The following is a 23,657-nucleotide window of genomic DNA, read 5'->3' as shown; positions in this document are numbered from 1 at the left end:
ATTATATCTTTTACCCCTGCTCCAGGGAGGCAGACCACCATCCTGGAGTCGCGCCCTTGCCCACAGAACCTCCTATCAATCCCTCGGACCCTCCCATCCCCTACCACTATCACCTTACCAGACCCTTTCCGTCCCTCTAAATCAGTCTCCCCTTCCTTCCTATTTTTCTGTGCCCCTGCCGACGAACCTTGGGGGGCCTCCGGGGAGGCCGGGGGACCCTGACTACTCTTCTTCTTCCTCTTTCCCCTCCTAACAGTCGTCCATCCTCCCTTCTCTTCAGCCCTTGAGACCTCCTCCTGCTCATGTTTCCCAGCCATTATCTCCTCATTCTCCCTAACTAGAAACGCATCTTCCAGGCGCCCCTCGAGTTGCCTGATCCGGGCCCTCAATCGCTGCAGTTCTAAACATTTACTGCAGATGTGTACCTTGGGGACCCGTGACACCACCAGGAACTCCCACATGTGGCACCGGACGCAACTTACATTCCTCCCTATATTCCCTGCCATGTCCCAACCTCCTGTAAGTGCCCAAGGTAGGAATCTGTCACTCACCTTCTCTAAGCCTGCACTCGCCTAAGCCCAGCAAGCCAAAGCCCTTCTCACTCAGTTCCCACTCACTCCGCTGCCCGCTCCCGACGCTGCCCGCTCTATACTGCTACCCCTTTTTTATACCCCCCGCTCCCCCTTAACGACAATCCCCTGGCCTAACTTCCGGTACGGAAGTAAACTACACTCTAACAAGCCCCGAGAACCGGAAGTACAGGAAAAAAGCGGTTTTCACTTTAAATCAGCCACTCACCACAGCCACAGCCACCAGGTTCAATGCTCCAGAGAACAATGAGCATTATTCTGGGACATGGACACCAAAGGACAGGGAACCTGACATGAGTCAGGGAAGTGGACACTAAACAATCATAGCATCCTGACAGTGCAGAAGGAGGCCATTCAGCCCATCAAGCCTGAACATAAGAACATAAGAAATAGGAGCAGGAGTAGGCCATCTGGCCCTTCGAGCCTGTCCCGCCATTCAATAAGATCATGGCTGATCTGTCGTGGCTCAGTTCCACATTCCCGCCCTCTCCCTATAACCCTTAATCCCCTCGCTTATCAAAAACCCATCAACCCGCGTCTTAAAAATATTTAGCAAGGTAGCCTCTACCACTTCAACGGGCAGAGAATTCCAGAGATTCACCACCCTTTGACTGAAGAAGTTCTTCCTCAACTCCGTTCTAAACCGCCCCCCCTTTATCTTGAGGCTGTGCCCCCTAGTCCTACTGTCCTTTCTGAGCGGGAAGAGTCTCTCCACCTCTATCCTATCCATCCCATTCATCCTCTTATACGTCTCAATGAGATCTCCCCTCATTCTTCTAAACTCTAACGAGTACAAGCCTAGTTTATTCAGCCTCTCCTCATAGCTCAACCCCCTCAAGTCCGGCATCATCCTAGTAAACCTCCTCTGCACTCCCTCCAAGGCCAAAATATCCTTGCGTAAGTACGGAGCCCAAAACTGCACACAGTACTCCAGCTGCGGCCTCACCAATGCCCTATATAGCCGCAGCAAGACCTCCCTACTTTTATATTCAATCCCCCTCGCTATGAAGGCCAGCATCCCATTCGCCTTCCTGACCACCTGCTGCACCTGCAAGCTGGGTTTTTGCGACTCATGCACAAGGACCCCGAGGTCCCTCTGCACCGTCGCCTGCTGCAGTTTTTCTCCACGTAAGTAATAGTCCTTCCTGCCATTATTCCTACCAAAGTGGACCACCTCGCACTTGCCAACATTAAATTCCATTTGCCAGTTCCTGGCCCATTCGCCCAGCCTATCTAGATCCTTCTGCAGACTCTCCACACCCTCCATGCAATTTGCCGTTCCACCAATCTTGGTGTCATCAGCAAATTTCGACACCATACACTTGGTTCCCTCCTCCAGATCATCTATATAAATGGTAAATAGCTGAGGCCCCAGCACCGACCCCTGAGGCACTCCACTAGTCACCAACCGCCAATCCGAATAGCACCCATTGACCCCCACTCTCTGCCTCCTATTTGACAACCAGTCCTCTATCCACGCTAACCCCTACCCCCAACTCCATGTCCCCTGACCTTCTGCAATAACCTCTTGTGAGGTACCTTGTCAAACGCCTTCTGAAAATCAAGAAAGACCACATCCACCGGCTCTCCTCTATCCACCGCCCTAGACACATCCTCATAGAACTCCAGTAAATTTGTCAGACACGACTTCCCCTTAACGAAACCGTGCTGCATCTGCTCTATCAAGCAATTCCCCTCAAGATGCCTCGCTATTTCCTCCTTGATGACGGATTCTAACATTTTACCTACAACAGACGTTAAACTAACCGGCCTATAATTCCCCGCCTTTTGCCTGGCACCCTTCTTAAACAACGGTGTTGTTTAAAGCCTGCATCGACACCAATCCCACCCAAATCTATCTTGTGTCCTCATGGATTTACACTGCTAATCCCCTTGACACTAAAGGGCAATTTATCATGGCCAATCAACCTATCCCACAGATCTTTGGGCTGCAGTAGCAAACCGGAGCACCCGGAGGAAATCCAGGCAGACACGGGGAGAACGTGCAAACTCCACACAGACATTTACCTGAGGCCAGACCTGAACCTGGGTCCCTGGTGCTATGAGGTAGTAGTGTTAACCACTGTGCCACCATGCTGCCCAGGAGTGGACGGTAATCTAACTTTATTCTGAAACATGGACCATAAAGCTCAGGGAATCTGACCTTTTGCTGGGAGTTCTATACGGAAAGACATGAAAGGATAGGGAATCTGAGCTTATTCTGGGATATGGACACTCAAGGACAGGGAATCTGACCTTATCCTGAGACTTGGACACTAAATGACTCAGAATCTTTCCTTATTCTGGGACATGGACACTAAAGAACTGGGAATCTGACCTCATTCTGGACATGGATACTAAAGGACACAGAATCTTTCATTAGTCTGGGACATGGACACTAAAGAACTGGGAATCTGACCTTTCGCTGGGAGTTCGACACTGAAAGACATGAAAGGATAGGGAACCTGAGCTTATTCTGGGACATGGACAAGAAAGGACAGGACATCTGACTTTATCCTGGAATATGGACTCTAATGAACAGGAAATCTGACCGTATTCCTGGATTTGGACACCAGAATGTAGGAAATCTGATATTATTGTAGGAGATGGACACTAAATGACACAGAATCTGACCTTATCTTGGGATCTGAGCACTAAAGGACAGAAAATCTGACCTTATTCTGCAATCGACAGCTTAATGACAGGGAATCTGACCTTCTCCTTCCTTATGGACACTAATAGACAGGGAAACTGGCCTGAATCTGGGACATACACACTAAAGGACAGAGAATCTGCCCTCATTCTGGGATATGGTCTGAAATACTGGAAAACCCACCTTATTCTGGGACATGGACAGTAAAGGACAGGAAACCTGACCTTATTCTGGGACACAGACACTGAAAGACAGGAAATCTGATTTTACTGTGGGACATGGATACAAAAGGACAGGGAATCTCACATTTGCCAGGGAAATGGACACTAAACAATCATAGCATCCTGACAGTGCATAAGGAGGCCATTCAGCCCATCAAGTCTGCACTGACACCAATCCCACTAAAGCCTACCTTTACACCCACGGATTTCCACTGCTAATCACCTTGACACTAAGGGGCAATTTGGCACAGGCAATCAACCTAACCCACACATCTTTGGACTGCAGTAGCAAACCGGAGCTCCCAGAGGAAATCCAGGCGGACACTGGGAGAATGTGCAAACTCCACACGGACAGTTACGTGAGGCTGGACCTGAACACGGGCCACTTTTGCTGTGAGGCAGCAGTGCTAACCACTGTGCCACCATGCTGCCCCAGAGAGGATGGGAATCTGACTTTATTCTGGGACATGGATGCTCGAGAACAGGTAATCTGACCTTTTTCTGGGAGATGGATACCAAAGGACCTGGGATCTGTCCTTAAATGGACACTAACGGTCAGGTAATCTGACCTTATTCTGGGAAACGGACAATGAAGGACAGGGAATCTGACCACGCAGGTGAATCAAAACCCCTGGATCAGGTGAAGTGAAAAGCTTAAAATAACAGTAGTTTGTTGCCACTCAACTGTGGGTGTGTTTGTAACCTAATGGTTGGAATTAGAGAGTTGGATAATAAGATGTGGAGGGGGATTGAATATAAAAGTAGGGAGGTTTTGCTGCGGCTGTATAGGGCATTGGTGAGGCCGCAGCTGGAGTACTGTGTGCAGTTTTGGGCGCCGTACTTACGCAAGGATATTTTGGCCTTGGAGGGAGTGCAGAGGAGGTTTACTAGGCTGATGCCGGAGGTGAGGGGGTTGAGCTATGAGGAGAGGCTGAATAAACTAGGCTTGTACTCATTAGAGGTTAAAAGAATGAGGGGAGATCTCATTGAGACGTATAAGATGATGAATGGGATGGATAGGATAGAGGTGGAGAGACTCTTCCCGCTCAGAAAGGACAGTAGGACTAGGGAGCACAGCCTCAAGATAAAGGGGGGGGCGGTTTAGAACGGAGTTGAGGAAGAACTTCTTCACTCAAAGGGTGGTGAATCTCTGGAATTCTCTGCCCGTTGAAGTGGTGGAGGCTGCCTCGCTAAATATTTTTAAGACGCAGGTTGATGGGTTTTTGATAAGCGAGGGGATTAAGGGTTATGGGGAGAGGGCGGGAAAGTGGAACTGAGCCACGACAGATCAGCCATGATCTTATTGAATGGCAGGGCAGGCTCGAAGGGCCAGATGGCCTCCTCCTGCTCCTATTTCTTATGTTCTTATGTTCTTATGTGGGAATCAATTGTAGATAAATCCTGTTATCATTGAATTGAAAATTAAATCTGGTCACCTTGACAACAGTAACAAAGGTGCTGTAGAGGAAACTGAGAATAAACAGAATGATAAAGGCAGAAACTGTCAGCGCGTTGTCATCTCCCTCCAAGTCTCCCATTTCTTCCTTTCCTTCCTCTCCTGTCACATCTGGAGGTGTCTCTGAAACAAAGAGAAATCGGAGCTGTTAAAGTTCACATCAAGGTCCCCAACATCTCAATAGCTTGAAGATAACACAGCAAAGGAGGAGATGACAGTGGAGCAGTGGGGGCGAGGGAGGTGATGGCCTAGTGGTATTATCGCTAACTATGAAACCAGAAACTCAGCTAATTGTCTGGGGACACGAGTTCGAATCCCGCGACAGCAGATGGTGGAATTTCAATTCAATAAAAAAATCTGGAATTAGGAGTTGACCAAAGATCATGAAACCATTGTCGATTGTTGTAAAAAAAAATCGGGTTCACTGATGTCCTTTAGGGAAGGAAATCTGCCATCCTTACCCAGTCTGGCCTATGTGTGACTCCAGAGCCACAGCAATGTGGTTGACTCTCAACTGACCCTCAGGTAACTAGGGATGGGCAATAAATGCTGGCCAGCCAGCAATGCCCATGTCCCACAAATGAATAAAGAAAAAGCACTGGGAGCAGTGAATCATTACAAATTCTCACCTTCTCAACCTGTCTCTCTCTCTATGATTCTGTCACCTTGTTCCCTCTATCCCCAGGAATTCTGTTCTCTTGTTTCACTGTCACTCTCACACTTTCTCTCTGTCTGTCACACTCTCTTTTTCTCCAGTAACACCCATTGACCTGCAGGGAGCACTCTGAGATTATCCCCACAACTGGGATGATATTCCTTTCACTTCAAATATTTCCTTCTTTTTGATTCGCTGCCTCTATTTAATATTTCAGTTGACCCAGTATTTTCTGAGGCAGCATTAGATGAGCCTGTGCAGTCACCAGATACGACACTGACCTTATCTGCTCAGTGACACAAATTGCTTTGAGTGGTGATGTGAGAGAGTGAGGGACCAAATGGATTCTGAAAGCCTGCAGTTCATGGATCGCTGTGATGGGGTTTTGTGGATAAAATTCCCACCTCTGGCTCAGAGAATTGTGGGTTTGAGTTTCACTCCAGAGACTAGAGTGCATCATCCAGGCAGGCACTCCGATGCAGGACTGAGGAAGTGCTGCAGTGTCGGAGGTGCCGCCTTTCAAATGAGACTTTAAGCGATGGCCCTCAGGCTGATGTTAATGTGTAAATGACCCACAACACTACTGGAAGAAGAGCAGGAAGTTCCCTGCAGTGTTCTGAGCCGGACAACATCCATCTTTCAATCTAAACACCCAAAACCAGATGATCCAGTCATTCTGACAGTTCTCAGTGTGGGAACTGACTGCGAGCAAATTGAATTGGGTAAACCGAGAAAGACCAAAGCCAACCTGACATTAGTATGGTACAATGATGATGGAGTTGTTTTAAAGTTTCTTTATTAGTGTCACAAGTAGGCTTATATTAACACTGCGATGAAGTTACTGTGAAAATCTCCCAGCTGCCATACTCCAGCATCTGTTCAGGTACACTGAGGGAGAATTCAGCATGGCCAGTGCATCTCACCAGCATGCCTTTCGGACTGTGGGAGGAAACCAGAGCATTCGGAGGAAACCCACGCAGACACGGGGAGAACGTGCAGACTCCGCACAGGCAGTGATCCAAGCTGGGGGTTGAACTCAGGTCCCCAGCGCTGCGAGGCAGCAGTGCTAACCACTGTGACGCCCTGTTGTGGACCAATCATTACAACTCTGCTGGTTGCAAGCGCATTACACTCATCACATCTCATGTCCTCTAAGTTAGGGCGGCACGGTGGCACAGTGGTTAGCACTGCTACCTCACAGTGCTGGGCACCCAGGTTCGATTCCCAGCTTGGGTCACTGTCTGCACGTTCTCCCCGTGTCTGCGTGGGTTTCCTCCCATAGTCCAAGAAATATGCTGGTTAGGTGCATTGACCACGCTACATTCTCCCCCAGCGTTCCCAAACAGGCACCAGAGTGTGGCAACAAGGGATTTTCACAGTAACTTCATTGCAGTGTTAATGTATGCCTACTTGTGACACGAATAAATAAACTTGTAAGTTTGATTCATTTACTGTTTCTCAAACACACCAACAATGAAGAGTCGAAACTGAAACCTTTTCACATCATGTTTATTGAAACTGGATCAGGACACTTTGCCACGTACAATTAACCCTTTGCGGGATCTCACACTCATCAAACGGAGCAGAAAAATATTGCAAAGGGAACTCAGGACTTTCAGACATTTGGAGAAAAGGACGTTCGGTGTCTGATTCAATCACCAAATAGTTCTTTAACTCAATTATTGAGCAAAGCTGTTTTCTGTGACCTGTCACCAGAAGAGAGATGTTCTTGTGATCACAACAATCCTCTGGCTGCATTAACCATCCATTTACAAGGATTATATAAATGGCTGATTGAATGGCCAGATGTTATGAGCAGGATTTAAAACTCTCGGTCAGGACAAGTGACACATTGACCAGGGTGGGTTTGTTGTGAGATTTATTAATGCTCCTGAACAGGTTTGATGTGACTGACTCATGTCCCACCACACAGGAGTAAGTGGTCCCGCTGTTCCACTCGTCCGCAGAGACTGTCAGCTGACTGCTCGACTTCCAGCTGCTGTGACCGTCCTCGCTCACCGGCTGGTTCACGAATCCCGATTTCAGGAGAGTGTCGTTGGCCATCCAGGCCAGGTAGATGTCTGCGGGGGAGTATCCGGTCACCAGGCACACCAGGGTCGCAGTCTGGTCCTTCTCCATCTCCTCCGACGAAGGGGGAAGGAGGTAGACTTGAGGCTGAGTCTTAACCTCAACTGGAAACAGAGACAACATAGATTAGACTGAGTCTTTCTCTCTTGTATTTACCCACTGACACAAACCGGGTGAGGAAGACGGGGCAGCACGGTAACACAGCGGGTTTCCATGCTGTAAACCTCTATGACTCTTTGACTAGTTCCATCCACACATACCTTGGGCTTTCCTGATTGACCTCTTCTCCGGCGTGGGCAAACTCTTGTCCTCCACCCAACACAAATACTCAACCCCGCTTTCCCACTCTGCGACAGGGACCGTCAATCTGCTGAAGATCATGTCTCTGTCTCCATTCCTCTTGGGACTCTGAGTCTTCACTCCATCTTTTCTCTCAATTCCATCCACCTGCCAGGTCACCCTGGCTCCCTCCAAATCACCATGAAGTATCTCACAAAGAAGAGTGGCTGTCCTGTTCCTCCAGATCTCTTCAAAAGGAGGTTTCCTTAAGGTGACTGAGATCCCAGTGTCCAAACACTGATCTGGGTGAGAAATGACAATGATTATTTCATGATTCCCCAATGGGATGAGGACGTGGCTTTGCAAGGCTGGCGATTCAGGCCTGTCATCACAGATACAGCAGTGGCTCACAGGGCTCTTTCACAGGGTTTGTGCCTGGAGCCACATCTGAGGCAGACAGGGTCAGGACAGTCGGCACGGTGGCACAGTGGTTAACACTGCTTCCTCACAGCGTCAGGGACCCAGGTTCAAATCCAGCCTCGGGTCACTGTCTGTGTGGAGTCTGCATGTTCTCCCTGTACCTGCGAGGGTTTCCTCCGGGTGCTCAGGTTTTCTCCCACAGTCCAAAGATGTGCAGGTTAGGTGGATTGGCCGTGCTAAATTGACCTGAGTGTTAGTAGGATCAGCTGGGTAAATAATTGGGTTACAGGGATAGGGCCTGGGCGGGATTGTGGTTGGTATAGAGTCGATGGGCTGAATGGCCTCAAGGAACAAAAAACAAAGAAAATTACAGCACAGGAACAGACCCTTCGGCCCTTCAGCACTTTATGCCTGCACTGACCATGCTGTCCGACTTAACTAAATCTCCAACCTTTCCGGGGACCATATCCCTCCATTCCCATCCAATTCATCTGTTTGTCAAGATGCCCCTTCAAAGTCACGATGGTATCTGCTTCCACTACCTCCCCCGGCAGTGAGTTCCAGGCACCCACCACCCTCTGTGTAAAAAATGTGCCTCGTACATCTCCGTTAAACCTATGCCCCCGAGTAATTGACTCTTCTACCCTGGGAAAAAGCTTCTGACTATCCGCTCTGTCTATGCCTCTTATAATCTTGTAGACTTCTATCAGGTCTTCCCTCAACCTCTGTTGTTCCAGTGAGAACAAACCAAGTTTCTCCAACCTCTCCTCATAGCTAATACCCTCCTTACCAGGGCAACGGCGTGGCAAATCTTTTCTGTACCCTCTCCAAAGCCTCCACATCCTTCTGGTAATGTGGCGACCAGAATTGAACACTATATTGCAAGTGCCTCCTTCTGTGCTGTAGTGATTCTAACCGATAATCTTTCCTGAAAGGAACATTAACAAACCAGTTGGGTTTTTAATGACAAGAGAACAGCTTCTGGTTCACTGATACCAGCGTTTAATTTCCAATTTTTACTTTCTAAAACCAAATTCAAATTCTCAAGCTGTGCTGGATTTGAACTCAGTTCTCTGGATCATTAATTGGCCGTGTCAGCCTTGCCTCGTTAGCCGGGCTGCCTCCTCTCCATTGCTGCATCTTCAAGTCCCATGACAGATACTTGAGTTCATGAGCAAGAATGGCCAACCAGTACTGAGGGAACTCTGCACTGTTTCCAGTGCCGTCTTTCAGAAAGAGACCTGAAACCAAGGCCCCTTCTCAGGCTGAAGAAACAGATCCTATTGTCAGGGTTTTGAAGAAGGGGAAAGTAGTCAATATTTAGCAGATTATCTGATTACCATATTGGCATGTCAGCTCTAACTCTCACCAACTTTTACAGATGCACCATAGAAAGCATTCTTTCTGGTTATATCACAGCTTGGTACGGGCTCCTGTTCTGCCCAAGAGCGCAACAAACTACAAAAGGGTTCTGAATCTCGCCCAATCCATCACGCAAACCAGCCTCTCATCCATTAACTCTGCCTACACTTCCCCCTGCCTCGGCAAAGCAGCCAGCATAATTAAGGACCCCCCCTCGCACCCCGGACATTCTCTCTTCCATCGTTATAAGAACATAAGAACATAAGAAATAGGAGCAGGAGTAGGCCATCTAGCCCTTCGAGCCTGCCCCGCCATTCAATAAGATCATGGCTGATCTGTCGTGGCTCAGTTCCACTTTCCCGCCCTCTCCCCATAACCCTTAATCCCCTCTCTTATCAAGAACCCATCAACCCGCTTCTTAAAAATATTTAGCGAGGCAGCCTCCACCACTTCAACGGGCAGAGAATTCCAGAGATTCACCACCCTTTGAGTGAAGAAGTTCCTCCTCAACTCCGTTCTAAACCGCCCCCCCTTTATCTTGAGGCTGTGCCCCCTAGTCCTACTGTCTTTTTTGAGCGGGAAGAGTCTCTCCACCTCTATCCTATCCATCCCAATCATCATCTTATACGTCTCAATGAGATCTCCCCTCATTCTTCTAAACTCTAACGAGTACAAGCCTAGTTTATTCAGCCTCTCCTCATAGCTCAATCCCCTCAACTCCGGTATCAGCCTAGTAAACCTCCTCTGCACTCCCTCCAGGGCCAAAATATCCTTGCGCAGGTGCAGCGCCCAAAACTGCACACAGTACTCCAGCTGCGGCCTCACCAATGCCCTATACAGCTGCAGCAAGACCTCCCTACTTCTATATTCAATCCCCCTCGCTATGAAGGCCAGCATCCCATTCGCCTTGCTGACCATCTGCTGCACCTGCAAGCTGGGTTTTTGCGACTCATGCACAAGGACCTGTCTGTGTCGTGTGCAAGGAACAATACTTTTCACTATATATCAAGATATGTGAGAATAATAAATCAAATCAAATTAGCTGACATTTTCCTTGCATTGAAGCTGTGTCTACACCTGATGGAAAGCATTTTACTGGCTGTGAAACACATTGGAAAATCCTGAGGATGTGAAAGGTACAATATTAATGTGATTGTATCTTTCTGTGTTCAGGCCTCTGGATTACTGGCCCACTCAAACACCCACTACATAAACACGCGGACATTTTCCATGTTAAACTTCCTGATCCTCACAGAGTTTACAGCCTCAGGGATTAACAGTGTTAATTTTGGAGTTGGGGCCCCAGGGTCATACCTCGGATGTTCTTCACTGTCTTGCTGCTGTTGAAGTGGGACGGTGGGTGAGACACAGCGCAGGTGAAGGCTGAGCCTTTCCTCCACTCCCCTGGACTCACAGTCAGGTAGTGCCTGACACTGAATGTCCCTGCCTGCTCCAGAGCGGTGAGCCCAGCACGAGTCTTGGAGGAGATCAGAACACCATCTTTCTCCCAGGTGACATTCACGAAGTCCGGGTAGAATCCAGTGATCAAACACTCGAGTGTGGTTGTGTTCTTACTCGTCATCTCTTCTTCTGTTGGGGGCAGCAGTCTAACTGTGGGACTTTTTGGGTTCACTGGAACAAATGGGTAAACACGGGAAGTGTTAAAATTTTCCCCCTCAAGCTTACCAAAGTCAGGAGATTAATTTCTGATTGTTTGCCCACCTTTTGCTCTGCTTATCCGTTTTGACACCGGTGCAGACGAGGCAGCACCATGCACGGAGCACACAAACTCCACCCCGCTCTCCCACTCCTCTGCACTGGTTCGAAGTTGGCTGACGATAACGTGCAGGCTCCCTTCCCTTGTGGGCGGATGAGTCAAAACTCCGTCACTTCTACTCTTGTCGCTCACTTCCCAGAGGATTTGGATTGGGCTCGGATCAGAACAGACCACTGAGCACTCCAGGGTAGCCGTCTTGTTCATCCAAACCTCTCTGATGGAAGGATTTCGGATCAAGACAGTCATTTCTGGGAATGGGAAAGGGGAAAAGTTCAGAGAAATCGAAACAAAAACAGAAAATGCTGGAGAAACTCAGCAGGTCTGATAGCATCCGTGGAGAGATGGGGCTTCCGATTCCAAACACAAAGAGACTTAGGAGTCCTTGTTCAAGATTCTCTCGAGGTTAATGTGCAAGTTCAGTCGGCAGTAAAGAAGACAAATGCAATGTTAGCATTCATGTCGAGAGGGTGAGAATACAAGGACAGGGAAGTACTGTTGAGGGTGTGTAAGGCTCTGGTCAGATCCCATTTGGAATATTGTGAGCATTTTGGGTCCTGTATCTAAGGAAGGATGTGTTGGCCTCGGAAAGGGTCCAGAGGAGATTCACAAGAATGATCCCTGGAATGAAGAACTTGTCGTATGAGGAACCTGGATCACCTCAGGCTTAGAATCCTCAACCTAATGTTCCATTGGTTTCACCTCTCCGGATCTCAGTAATCTTCTCCATTCCTACAGCCGTCCAGAAACTCTGTGTAACTCTAGTCTCTGGTACATCCTTCACTCGCTTTCCACCCAGCATCAGTGGACGTTCCTTCAACCATCTGGGCCCCAATCTCTGCAACTCACTGCCCAAACCTCAGCGACTTGTCACCTCTCTCCCCTCGTTTGAGACTCTCCTTAAAGCCTCTCTCTCATTCAGCCAAGCTTTCAGTATATCACAATATCTTCTCCTTCTGGCTCAGTGTCAGCTCCCCTTTGGTTTTATTCCTGTCAGGTCCTTTGGAATGGTTTGCTGCATTGACGGCACTATATCAATGCACATTGCCATTGACGGTAATTCCTTGTGAAAGAAGGTGGTTGGTTTGCATTCGGAGAACAACCCCCAGAAATCAGAGGAAGTAACACAAGTTCCCTCTTCCTGGAGGTTGGGATTATTTCTGCATAACATGTACTTTCCCCAGTTTCATTCAGAGTTACTGGCCTGGGAAGATAACGCTTGAATTGTTCCCATTTTCTGTTTTATATTCATCTTTCAATTCATTCGTGGGACATGGGCGTTGCTGGCTGGCCAGCATTTATTGCCCATCCCTAGTTGCCCTTGTTCAGAGGACGTTGAGAGTTAACCACATTTCTGTGGCTCTGAACTCACATATAGGTCAGACCAGGTAAGGAAGGCAGATTTCCTTCCCTAAAGAACATCAGTGAGCCAGATCGGTTTTTCCGACAATTGACAATGGTTTCGTGGTCATTAGTAGATTCTTAATTCCAGATACTTCTTATTGAATTGAAATTCACCATCTGGAGTGGCAGGATTTGAACGCTGGGTCCCCAGAACGTGAGCTGAGTTTCTGGATTAATAGTCGAGCAGTAATACCATGAGACCATCGTCTCCTCTCAAGGACATTGGCATTTCAGATATCCAGCAGTTTACTGTGTGTGCTGTACAAAGAGCAGAACAGCACAGGAACAGGCCCTTCGGCCCTCCAAGCCTGCACCAATCATGATGCTTGCCTAAACTAAAACCGTATGCACGTACAGAGTCCGTATCCTTCCATTCCCATCCTATTCATGTATTCGTCCAGTTGCCCGTTAAATACCACTATGGTACCTGCTCCCATTACCTCCCCGGTCAGCACATTCCAGACATTCACCATCCTCTGTGTAAAAAAAATTTGTCTCGCAAGCTCCTCTAAACTTTTCCCCACACACCTTAAACCGATGTACCCTCGTACTTGACTTTTCTACCCTAAGGAAAGAGCATCTGACTATCCACTCTGTCCATGCCACTCATAATCTTGTAAACCTCTATCAGGTCGCCACCCCTCAACCTTCATCGTTCCATTGAGAACAAACCGAGTTCCTCCAACCTCTCCAGAGCAGGCAACATCCTGGTAAACCTCTTCCATACCCTCTCCAAAGCCTCCACATCCTACACTATTAAAAATACATTTATTTCATGAATCACAAGTGCTGTGATCCACGCTGATCTCTCCTGATGTAATATTAACGTTTGCGGAGAGACAAGATGATGATATCTGTGTCTGGATAAAAATCTCTCTTGTACACCAGCCATCACCCCTTGCGGCTGCAGTTTCAGCTCCTGTTCAGCACACAGTGTCTGTCTGACAGGACTGGGTCTTTTATTAGGTTGAGACGTTCCGTTTCTCTCTCTTGTCTTTGAAACAAAACATTCACCAATTTCCTTCCATTTTGGGATTGCTGATTCTGTTCATCACTCAGTCGAAGTCCATTTTCCGAGTTTGTCAGGAAACCTGACAGGGTTTGTGAAAAGTCCCCTTAACCTTGTAAAATAATTATATTATTAGACACTGGGCATTTAATTCCATTTTCCCACTCTGAGGAAATTGAAACAAAGAGTCGAGAGGGCTAGAATGCAAGAGTATAGTGAGCAGTCTTGGGTCCCTGTATCTAAGGAAGGATGTGCTGGCCTTGGAAAAGGTCCAGAGGAGATTCACAAGAATGATCCCTTGTCGTATGAGGAATGGGTTGAGGACACTGGATCTGTAATCATTGGAGTTTAGAAGGATGAGTGGGGGGGATCTTAATAAAACTTACAGGACACTGCGAGGCCTGAATAGAATGAGCATGAAGAGAACGTTTCCACTCGTAGGAAAAACTAGAAGCAGAGGGAACAACCTCAGGCTAAAGGGACGGTCCATTAAAACAGAGATGAGGAGGAATTTCTTCAGCCAGAGAGTGGTGAATCTGTGGAAATCTTTGCTGCAGAAGGCTGTGGAGGCTAGGTCATTGAGTGTCTTTAAGACAGAGATAGACAGGTTCTTGGTCAATAAGGTGATCAGGGGTTATGGGGAAAAGGCAGGAGAATGGGGATGAGAAAAACATCAGTCACGATTGAATGGCGGAGCAGACTCAATGGGCCGACTGGCCTAATTCTGCTCCTATGGTCTTACGGTCTTCCCCAACTTGGATTCCTCTGAAGACTGACTTCTTGTCACCGACTGATATCAGTGTCCAGGATTGCAGGAGGGAAGGGAACTGTTCCCATTTCTACAACCCAAAATTTAATCAAAAACTGTGCAGATTGTGCAGGGCACCAGGTAAATCCTAAATCACCGATTTGCCTCAGGGTCAACACCACTGGAGGAGCCAATCACACCATTCTGCTGGATCAACAAGGCCCAACCCGCCAGCCCCCGACCTTTCCATCTCTCTGAGTGACAAACATGCTTCTAATTCTTGACAGCCTTAGAGAAACAATGGTCAGGCGGTGGGGTCAGGTTCCTATTCAATCTGACCTGGAGCATTTCACAAGAAAATGACCATTTAGATTAGAAACATGGAAGATAGGAGCAGGAAGAGGCCATTCAGCCCTTCAAGCCTGCTCCGCTATTCATTACCATCATGGCTGGTTGTCCAACTCAATTCTGCTTTCTCCCCAGAACCTTTGATGCCGTTTGCCCCAAGCTGCCTCTTGAATACATTCGATGTTTTGGCATCAACTGCTTCCTGTGGTAATGAATTCCAGAGGCTCATCACTCTTTGGGTGAAGAAATGTCTTCTCACCTCCATCCTAAATGGTTTATCCCGAATCCTCAGACTGTGACCCCTGGTTCTGGACACTCCCACCATCGGGAATATCCTCCCTGCATCGACCCTGCCTGGTCCTACTCGAATTTTATAAGTCTCCATGAGGTCCCCTCCCGCCCTCATTCATCTGAACTCCAGCGAAAACAATCCTAACCGAGTCACTCTCTCCTCATACATCAGTCCCACCATCCCGGGAATCAGCCTGGGAACCCTTCGCTGCACTTCCTCGAGAGCAAGAACATCCCTCCTCAGAAAAGGAGACCAAAAACTGCACACAATACTCTCGGTGTGGCCTCACCAAGACCCCTGTATAGTTGCAATAGCACATCCCTGTTCCTGTACTCGAAACCTCTCGCAATGATGGCCAACATACCATTTGCCTTCTTTACCCCACTGCTGTACCTGTATGCTCACCTTCAGAGACTGGTTCACAAGGACACCCAGGTCCCTCTGCACACTCCCCTCTCCCAATTTATAGCCATTCAGGTCGTGATCTGCCTTCTTGCTTTTGCTTCCAAAGTGAATAACCTCACACTTATCCAAATTACACTGCATCTGCCACTGATTCACCCACTCACCCAAACTGTCCAGATCATGCTGAAGGATTTCTGCATCCTCCTCACAGTTCAGGAGTGGGTTGGGTGGGGAAGGGGAACCCAAACTATGGCAGTTGCTTGTTGCATTGTTGACAGTTTCATTCTGACAGACACCACAGGCTGGATCTGAACCTCCTGGATGGTTCTTAATAACATCCAACAGCCAATTCCATTCACAGTCAATCACTTTATTGAACAAGTTTGAGGGCGACAGTTAAATTGGAGCTTGTCACCATTTTCCAGGGTCACATCGAGGTTATTCTTGTGGACAAACTTCGGCACACACCCAGCACAAGTGCAAGGAGGACAAGTGCCAGGAGGACCTGGAACTGGAAGAGTTGCAGATTAAGCCTTACACATTTTCACTCCCCCTCCCGTGTGCCAGGAAATTGGGAGAAGCACACGGCCCCGGAACTCAGCTCAGTCCTGCCTTTTCAGGATCCGAAAGGGACCGGATCATGTTGACATTGAAAAGCCCACTTACCTTATCCAGAACGGTCAGAGGAAATTAACCTGAGCTTGGAGGAGGAGGGGTGCAGTCAGAGAGTCATACAGCGCAGAAAAGGCCTTTCAGCCCATCGAGTCTGCACCAACAATACCCACCAGTAAACACACGCTAATCCCATCTTCCAGCACTTGTTCCATATCCTTGAATGTTATGGAGGGGGATTCTCCCATAGAAAATTACAGCTCAGAAACAGGCCCTTTGGCCCTTCTTGTCTGTGATGAACCATTTTTTGCCTAGTCCCACTGACCTGGACTTGGACCATATCCCTCCACACCCCTCTCATCCATGAACCCGTCCAAGTTTTTCTTAAAAGTGACCCCGCATTTACCACTTTATCCGGCAGCTCATTCCACACTCCCACCACTCTCTGCGTGAAGAATCCCCCCCAAATATTCCCTTTAAACTTTTCACCTTTTACCCTTAACCCATGCCCTCTGGTTTTTTTTCTCCCCTAGCCTCAGTGGAAAAAGCCTGCTTGCATTCACTCTATCTATACCCGTCAAAATCTTATACACCTCTATCAAATCTCCCCTCATTCTTCTACGCTCCAGGGAATAAAGTCCTAACCTATTCAATCTCTCTCTGTAACTCAGCTTCTCAAGTCCCGGCAACATCCTTGTGAACCTTCTCTGCACTCTTTCAACCTGATTTACATCCTTCCTGTAACCAGGTGACCAAAACTATATACAATATTCTAAATTCGGCCTCACCAATGCCTTATACAACCTTACCATAACGCTCCAACTTTTATGCTCGATACTCCGATCTATAAAGGCCAGTGTGCCAAAAGCACTCATTACAACCCTATCCACCTGTGACGTCACTTTTAGGGAATTCTGTAGCTGTATTCCCAGATCCCCCTGTTCAACTGCACTCTTCAGAGTCCGACCATTTACCCTGTACGTTCTACTTTGGTTTGTTATTCCAAAGTACAATACCCCACACTCGTCTGCGTTAAATTCCATTTGCCATTTTTCAGCCCATTTTTCTCGTTGGTCCAAATCCCTCTGCAAGCTTTGAAAACCTTCCTCACTGTCCACTACACCTCCAATCTTTGTATCATCAGCAAATTTGCTGATCCAATTTACCACGTTATCATCCAGATCATTGATATAGATGACAAACAACAGTGGACCCAACACCGATCCCTGCGGCACACCACTCGTCACACGCCTTCACTCAGAGGAGCAATCTTCCACAACCACTCTCTGGCTTCTTCCATTCAGCCAGTGTCTCATCCAATTTACTACCTCCCCATGTATACCTAGCGACTGAACCTTCCTAACTAACCTCCCATGAGGGACCTTGTCAAAGGCCTTGCTGAAGTCCAGGTAGACAACATCCACCGCCTTCCCTTCATCCACTTTCCTGGTGACCTCCTCAAAAACTCGAATAGATTGGTCAAACATGACCTACCACGCACAAAGCCATGTTGACTCTCCCTAATAAGTCCCTGTCTATCCAAATATTTGGAGGTCCTATCCCTTATCACACCTTCTAATAACTTGCCCACCACCGACGTCAAACTTACTGGCCGACAATTTCTCAGATTTATTTTAGAACGTGTTTTAAACAACAGAACAACATGAGCCACCCTCCAATCATCCGCCACCTCCCCCGTGAATTCTGACATTTTAAATATGTCTGCCGGGGCCCCTGCAAGTTCAAAACAAGCCTCCCTCAAGATCCGTGGGAATACCCTGTCCAGTCCTGGGGATTCATCCACTCTGATTTGCCTCAGGACAGCCAGCACCTCCTCCCCTGTGATCTGTAGCGGTTCCATGACCTCCCTACCTGTTTGCCCTATTTCCGTAGACTCCATGTCCATTTCCACAGTGAATACAGATGCAAAAAACCCATTTAGTCTCTCCGCCATCTCTTTTGGTTCCATACACAGTCTACCACTCTGGTCTTCGCTCACTATCTTTTTCTCCTTACATACCTACAGAAGCTCTTTGGATTTTCCTTCACTCTGTCTGCCAAAGCAACCTCATATTTTCTTTTAGCCCTCCTGATTTCCCTCTTAAGTAGCTTCTTGCACTTTTTATAGTCCTTGAGCATCTGATTTGTACATAACATACAATTGTCTCTTCCTCTTAATCAGTGTTACAATCTGCCTCGAGAACCACGGTTCCTTATTCATATTTACTTTGCCTTTAACCCTGACAGGAACATACAAACTTTGCACTCTAAAAATGTCTCCTTTGAAGGCCTCCCACTTTCTATTTACATCCTGACCAGAGAACAGCCTGTGCCAATCCACACTTCCCAGATCCCTTCTCATTTCATCAAATTTGGCCTTTTTCCAGTTCAGGACTTCAACCCGAGGACCAGATCTATCCTTGTCCCCTCCTGCCCGCCACGGGAATCCTGGTGAGCAGGGGTGGGGGAGGAAGGGGTGGAACATGCGAAGGTCTATTGACTCAGGGGGTGGAGGGGAGGGGTGAAGGGTTATGGGGAGAATGCCGTAATGATTGACTCCTCAACCCACTCAAACACCCACTGCGTAAACACACGGACATTGTCCGTGTTAAACTTCCTGATCCTCACAGAGTTTACAGCCTCAGGGATTAACAGTGTTAATTTTGGAGTTGGGGCTCCAGGGTCATACCTTGGATGTTCTTCACTGTCTTGTTGCTGTTGAAGTGGGACGGTGGGTGAGACACAGTGCAGGTGAAGGCTGAGCCTTTCCTCCACTCCTCTGTACTCACAGTCAGGTAGTGCCTGACACTGAATGTCCCTGCCTGCTCCAGAGCGGTGAGCCCAGCACGAGTCTTGGAGGAGATCAGAACACCATCTTTCTCCCAGGTGACATTCACGAAGTCCGGGTAGAATCCAGTGATCAAACACTCAAGTGTGGCTGTGTTCTTACTCTTCATCTCTTCTTCTGTTGGGGGCAGCAGTCTAACTGTGGGACTTTTTGGGTTCACTGGAACAAATGGGTAAACACGGGAAGCGTTAAAATTTTCCCCCTCAAGCTTACCAAAGTCAGGAGATTAATTTCTGATTGTTTGCCCACCTTTTGCTCTGCTTATCCGTTTTGACACCGGTGCAGACGAGGCAGCACCATGCACGGAGCACACAAACTCCACCCCGCTCTCCCATTCCTCTGCACTGGTTCGAAGTTGGCTGACGATAATGTGCAGGCTCCCTTCCCTTGTGGGCGGATAAGTCAAAACTCCGTCACTTCTACTCTTGTCGCTCACTTCCCAGAGGATCTGGATTGGGCTCGGATCAGAACAGACCACTGAGCACTCCAGGGTAGCCGTCTTGTTCATCCAAACCTCTCTGATGGAAGGATTTCGGATCAAGACAGTCATTTCTGGGAATGGGAAAGGGGAAAAGTTCAGAGAAATCAAAACAAAAACAGAAAATGCTGGAGAAACTCAACAGGTCTGATAGCATCCGTGGAGAAATGGGGCTTCCGATTCCAAACACAAAGAGACTTGGGAGTCCTTGTTCAAGATTCTCTCGAGGTTAATGTGCAAGTTCAGTCGGCAGTTAGGAAGACAAATGCAATGTTAGCATTCATGTCAAGACGACGAGAATACAAGGGCAGGGATGTACTGTTGAGGGTGTATAAGGCTTTGGTCAGACCCCATTCGGAATATTGTGAGCATTTTGGGTCCTGTATCTAAGGAAGGATGTGCTGGCCTCGGAAAGGGTCCAGAGGAGATTCACAAGGATGATCCCTGGAATGAAGAGCTTGTATTATGAGGAACCTGGATCACCTCAGGCTTAGAATCCTCATCCTAATGTTCCATTGGCTTCACCTCTCCTGATCTCGGTTATCTTCTCCATTCCTACAGCCGTCCAGAAACTCTGTATAACTCTAGTCTCTGGTACATCCTTCACTCGCTTTCCACCCAGCATTGGTGGACGTTCCTTCAACCATCTGGGCCCCAATCTCTGCAACTTACCTCCAAACCTCAGCGACTTCTCACCTCTCTCCCTTTGTTTGAGGTTCTCCTTAAAGTCTCTCTGTCATTCAGCCAAGCTTTCAGTATCTCACAATATCTTCTCCTTCTGGCTCAGTGTCAGCTCCCCTTTGGTTTTGTTCCTGTCAGGCCCTTTGGAATGGTTTGCTGCATTGACGGTGCTATATCAATGCACATTGCCATTGACAGTAATTCCTTGTGAAAGAAGGTGGTTGGTTTGTATTGGGAGAACAACTCCCCAGGAATCAGAGGAAGTAACACAAGTCCCCTCTTCCTGGAGGTTGGGATTATTTCTGCATCACATGTACTTTCCCCAGTTCCATTCAGAGTTACTGGCCTGGGAAGATAACGCTTGAATTGTTCCCATTTTCTGTTTTATATTCATCTTTCAATTCATTCGTGGGACATGGGCGTTGCTGGCTGGCCAGCATTTATTGCCCATCCCTAGTTGCCCTTGTTCAGAGGGCAGTTGAGAGTCAACCACATTGCTGTGGCTCTGAACTCACATATAGGTCAGACCAGGTAAGGAAGGCAGATTGCCTTCCCTAAAGGACATCAGTGAACCAGATGAGATCGGAAACCAAGGCTCCTTCTCAGGCTGAAGAAACAGATCCTGTTGTTAGGGTTTTGAAGAAGGGGAAAGTGATCAACATTTAGCAGGTTATCTGATCACCATGTTGTGATGTTGGCACGTCCGCTACGACGCTCACCAACATTTACAGATGCACCATAGAAAGCATCCTTTCTGCTTGTAATGACAGCTTGGTATGGGATCCTGCTCTGCCCAAGACCACAAGGAATTACAGGGATTGTGAATCTAGCTCAATCCATCACACAAACCAGCCTCCCATCCATTGACTCTGTCTACACTTCCCACTGCCTCTGCAAAGAGCCAGAATAATTAAGGACCCCCCACACACCCCGGACATTCTCTCTTCCACCTTCTTCCGTCGGGAAAAAGATACAAAAGTCTGAGGTCACGTACCGACCGACTCAAGAACAGCTTCTTCCCTGCTGCTGTCAGACTTTTGAATGGACCTACCTCGCATTAAGTTGATCTTTCTCTACACCCTCGCTATGACTGTAACACTACATTCTGTACTCTCTCCTTTCCTTCTCTATGAATGGTACGCTTTGTCTGTATAGTGTGCAAGGAACAATACTTTTCACTATATCCCAAGATATGTGACAATAATAAATCAAATCAAACCAAACTGTCTGTGCGGAGTCTGCACATTCTCCTCGTGTCTGCGTGGGTTTCCTCTGGGTGCTCCGGTTTCCTCCCACAGTCCAAAGATGTGCGGGTAAGGTTAATTGGCCATGCTAAAAAATTGCCCCTTCGTATCCTGGGATGTGTAGGTTAGAGGGATTAGCGGGTAAATGCGTAGGGATATGGGGATAGGGCCTGGGTGGGATTGTGGTCGGTGCAGACTCGATGGGCCAAAGGGCCTCTTTCTGCACTGTAGGGTTCTATGTTCGATGTTCTATGTTCTAAATTAGTTGACATTTTCCTTGCATTGACCCTGTGTCTACACCTGATGGAAAGTACTTCACAAGTTGCATTTCCACCTGGAACTGGAAGAGTTGCAGATTAAGCCGTACACATTTTCACTCCCCCTCCCGTGTTCCGGGAAATTGGGAGAAGCACACAGCCCGAGAAATCAGCTCAGTCCTGCCTTTTCAGGATCCGAAAGGGACCGGATCATGTTGATGTTGACAAGCTGACTCACCTTGTCCAGAATGGTCACAGGAAATTGACCTGAGTTGCATGGGGGTGGGTGCGGTCTGAGAATCATACAGCACAGAAGAGGCCTTTCAGCCCATCGAGTCTGCACCAACAATAAGCACCAGAAAACACACGCTAATCCCATTTTCCAGCACTTGTCCCATATCCTTGAATGTTACGGAGGGGGACTCTCCCCTCCCACCCCCACGGGAATCATAGCGAGCAGGTGTGGGGGAGGGGGGGTGGACCACGCAAAGGTCTATTGACTCGGGGTGGCGGGGTGGGGAGGTGGTCTCTGGATTTGGAGTGAGTGTAGCTGGAAAATCCCACCCATGATGGTTCAAGTGCCCATCCAAATATTTTTGCAAGGTTGTAAGGTTTCCAGCCTCCACTACCTTCCCAGGCAGTGAATTCCAGATTCCCACCACCTCCTGTGTGATTTTCTTTTCTCAATTCCCTCTGAATCTCCTAACCCTTACTCTAAAACTCTGTTCCCTCCTGATTGAGGGATGAGGGGTTTGTCGTACGAAGAGAGATTGAACAGTTTAGGCATCGACTCTCTGGAATTCAGAAGGATGAGGGAAGATCAAATTGAGGTGTACAAGATGATAAAAGGTATGGATAAAGTAGACGTGGAGAGGATGTTTCCTCTTGTGGGACATTCTGGGACGAGAGGTCAGAGTCTAAGGAGAAGGGGTAGCAAATTTAAAACAGAGTTGAACAAAGAACAAAACAGCCCGGGAAACAGGCCCTTCGGCCCAACGAGCCCGTGCCGCCATTTTAACACTACCAGTCCCCCCCTCCATCCATGACCCTTATCTATTGTTTTATAAGAACATAAGAAATAGGAGCAGGAGTAGGCCATCTAGCCCCTCGAGCCTGCCCCTCCATTCAGTAAGATCATGGCTGATCTGTCATGGCTCAGTTCCACTTTCCCGCCCTCTCCCCATAACCCTTAATCCCCTCTCTTATCAAAAACCTATCAACCCGCGTCTTAAAAATAATGAGCGAGGCAGCCTCCACCACTTCAACGGGCAGAGAATTCCAGAGATTCACCACCCTTTGAGTGAAGAAGTTCCTCCTCAACTCCGTTCTAAACCCCCCCCCCTTTATCTTGCAGCTGTGCCCTCTAGTCCTACTGTCCTTTCTGAGTGGGAAGAACCTCTCCCACTCAGAGTCTAAGGAGAAGGGGTAGCAAATTTAAAACAGAGTTGAGGAGAAACTACTTCTCCCAAAGGGTTGTGAATCTGTGGAATTTGCTACCCCAAAGTGTGGTGGATACTGGGACAGTGAGTCAATTTAAGGAGGGGTTAGACTGATTTTTAATTGGTGATGGGGTGAAGGGTTATGGGGAGAATGCCGTAATGATTGACTCCTCAACTCACTCAAACACCCACTGCATAAACACGCGGACATTGTCCGTGTTAAACTTCCTGATCCTCACAGAGTTTACAGCCTCAGGGATTAACAGTGTTAATTTTGGAGTTGGGGCCCCAGGGTCATACCTCGGATGATCTTCACTGTCTTGCGGCTGTTGAAGTGGGACGGTGGGTGAGACACAGTGCAGGTGAAGGCTGAGCCTTTCCTCCACTCCTCTGT

At 47.9% G+C, this 23,657-nt stretch overlaps 1 protein-coding gene across 1 annotated transcript in view; it reads right to left on the bottom strand.

The window, feature by feature from the left end:
* Positions 1-7,088: 7,088 nt before the first annotated feature.
* LOC145338656 (immunoglobulin mu heavy chain-like) overlaps positions 7,089-23,657 on the bottom strand; it is a 42,762-nt gene continuing 26,193 nt past the window's right edge. Inside the window, exons 9-11 of the mRNA XM_080183048.1 lie at positions 19,006-19,323; positions 7,924-8,244; positions 7,089-7,767 (exon numbers count right to left, since the gene is read on the bottom strand). Coding sequence (XP_080039174.1) covers positions 7,385-7,767; positions 7,924-8,244; positions 19,006-19,323 — 1,022 coding nt within the window. The 3' untranslated portion in view covers positions 7,089-7,384. The remainder of the gene's footprint in view (positions 7,768-7,923; positions 8,245-19,005; positions 19,324-23,657) is intronic.

This window comes from Carcharhinus amblyrhynchos, unplaced genomic scaffold, assembly GCF_965287045.1.
Source record: "Carcharhinus amblyrhynchos unplaced genomic scaffold, sCarAmb.v2.hapA chromosome_131, whole genome shotgun sequence".
Classification (NCBI taxonomy): domain Eukaryota; kingdom Metazoa; phylum Chordata; class Chondrichthyes; order Carcharhiniformes; family Carcharhinidae; genus Carcharhinus; species Carcharhinus amblyrhynchos.
Note: the sequence above shows the minus strand (reverse complement) of the source record. Positions and strands in the feature narration are given on the sequence as shown.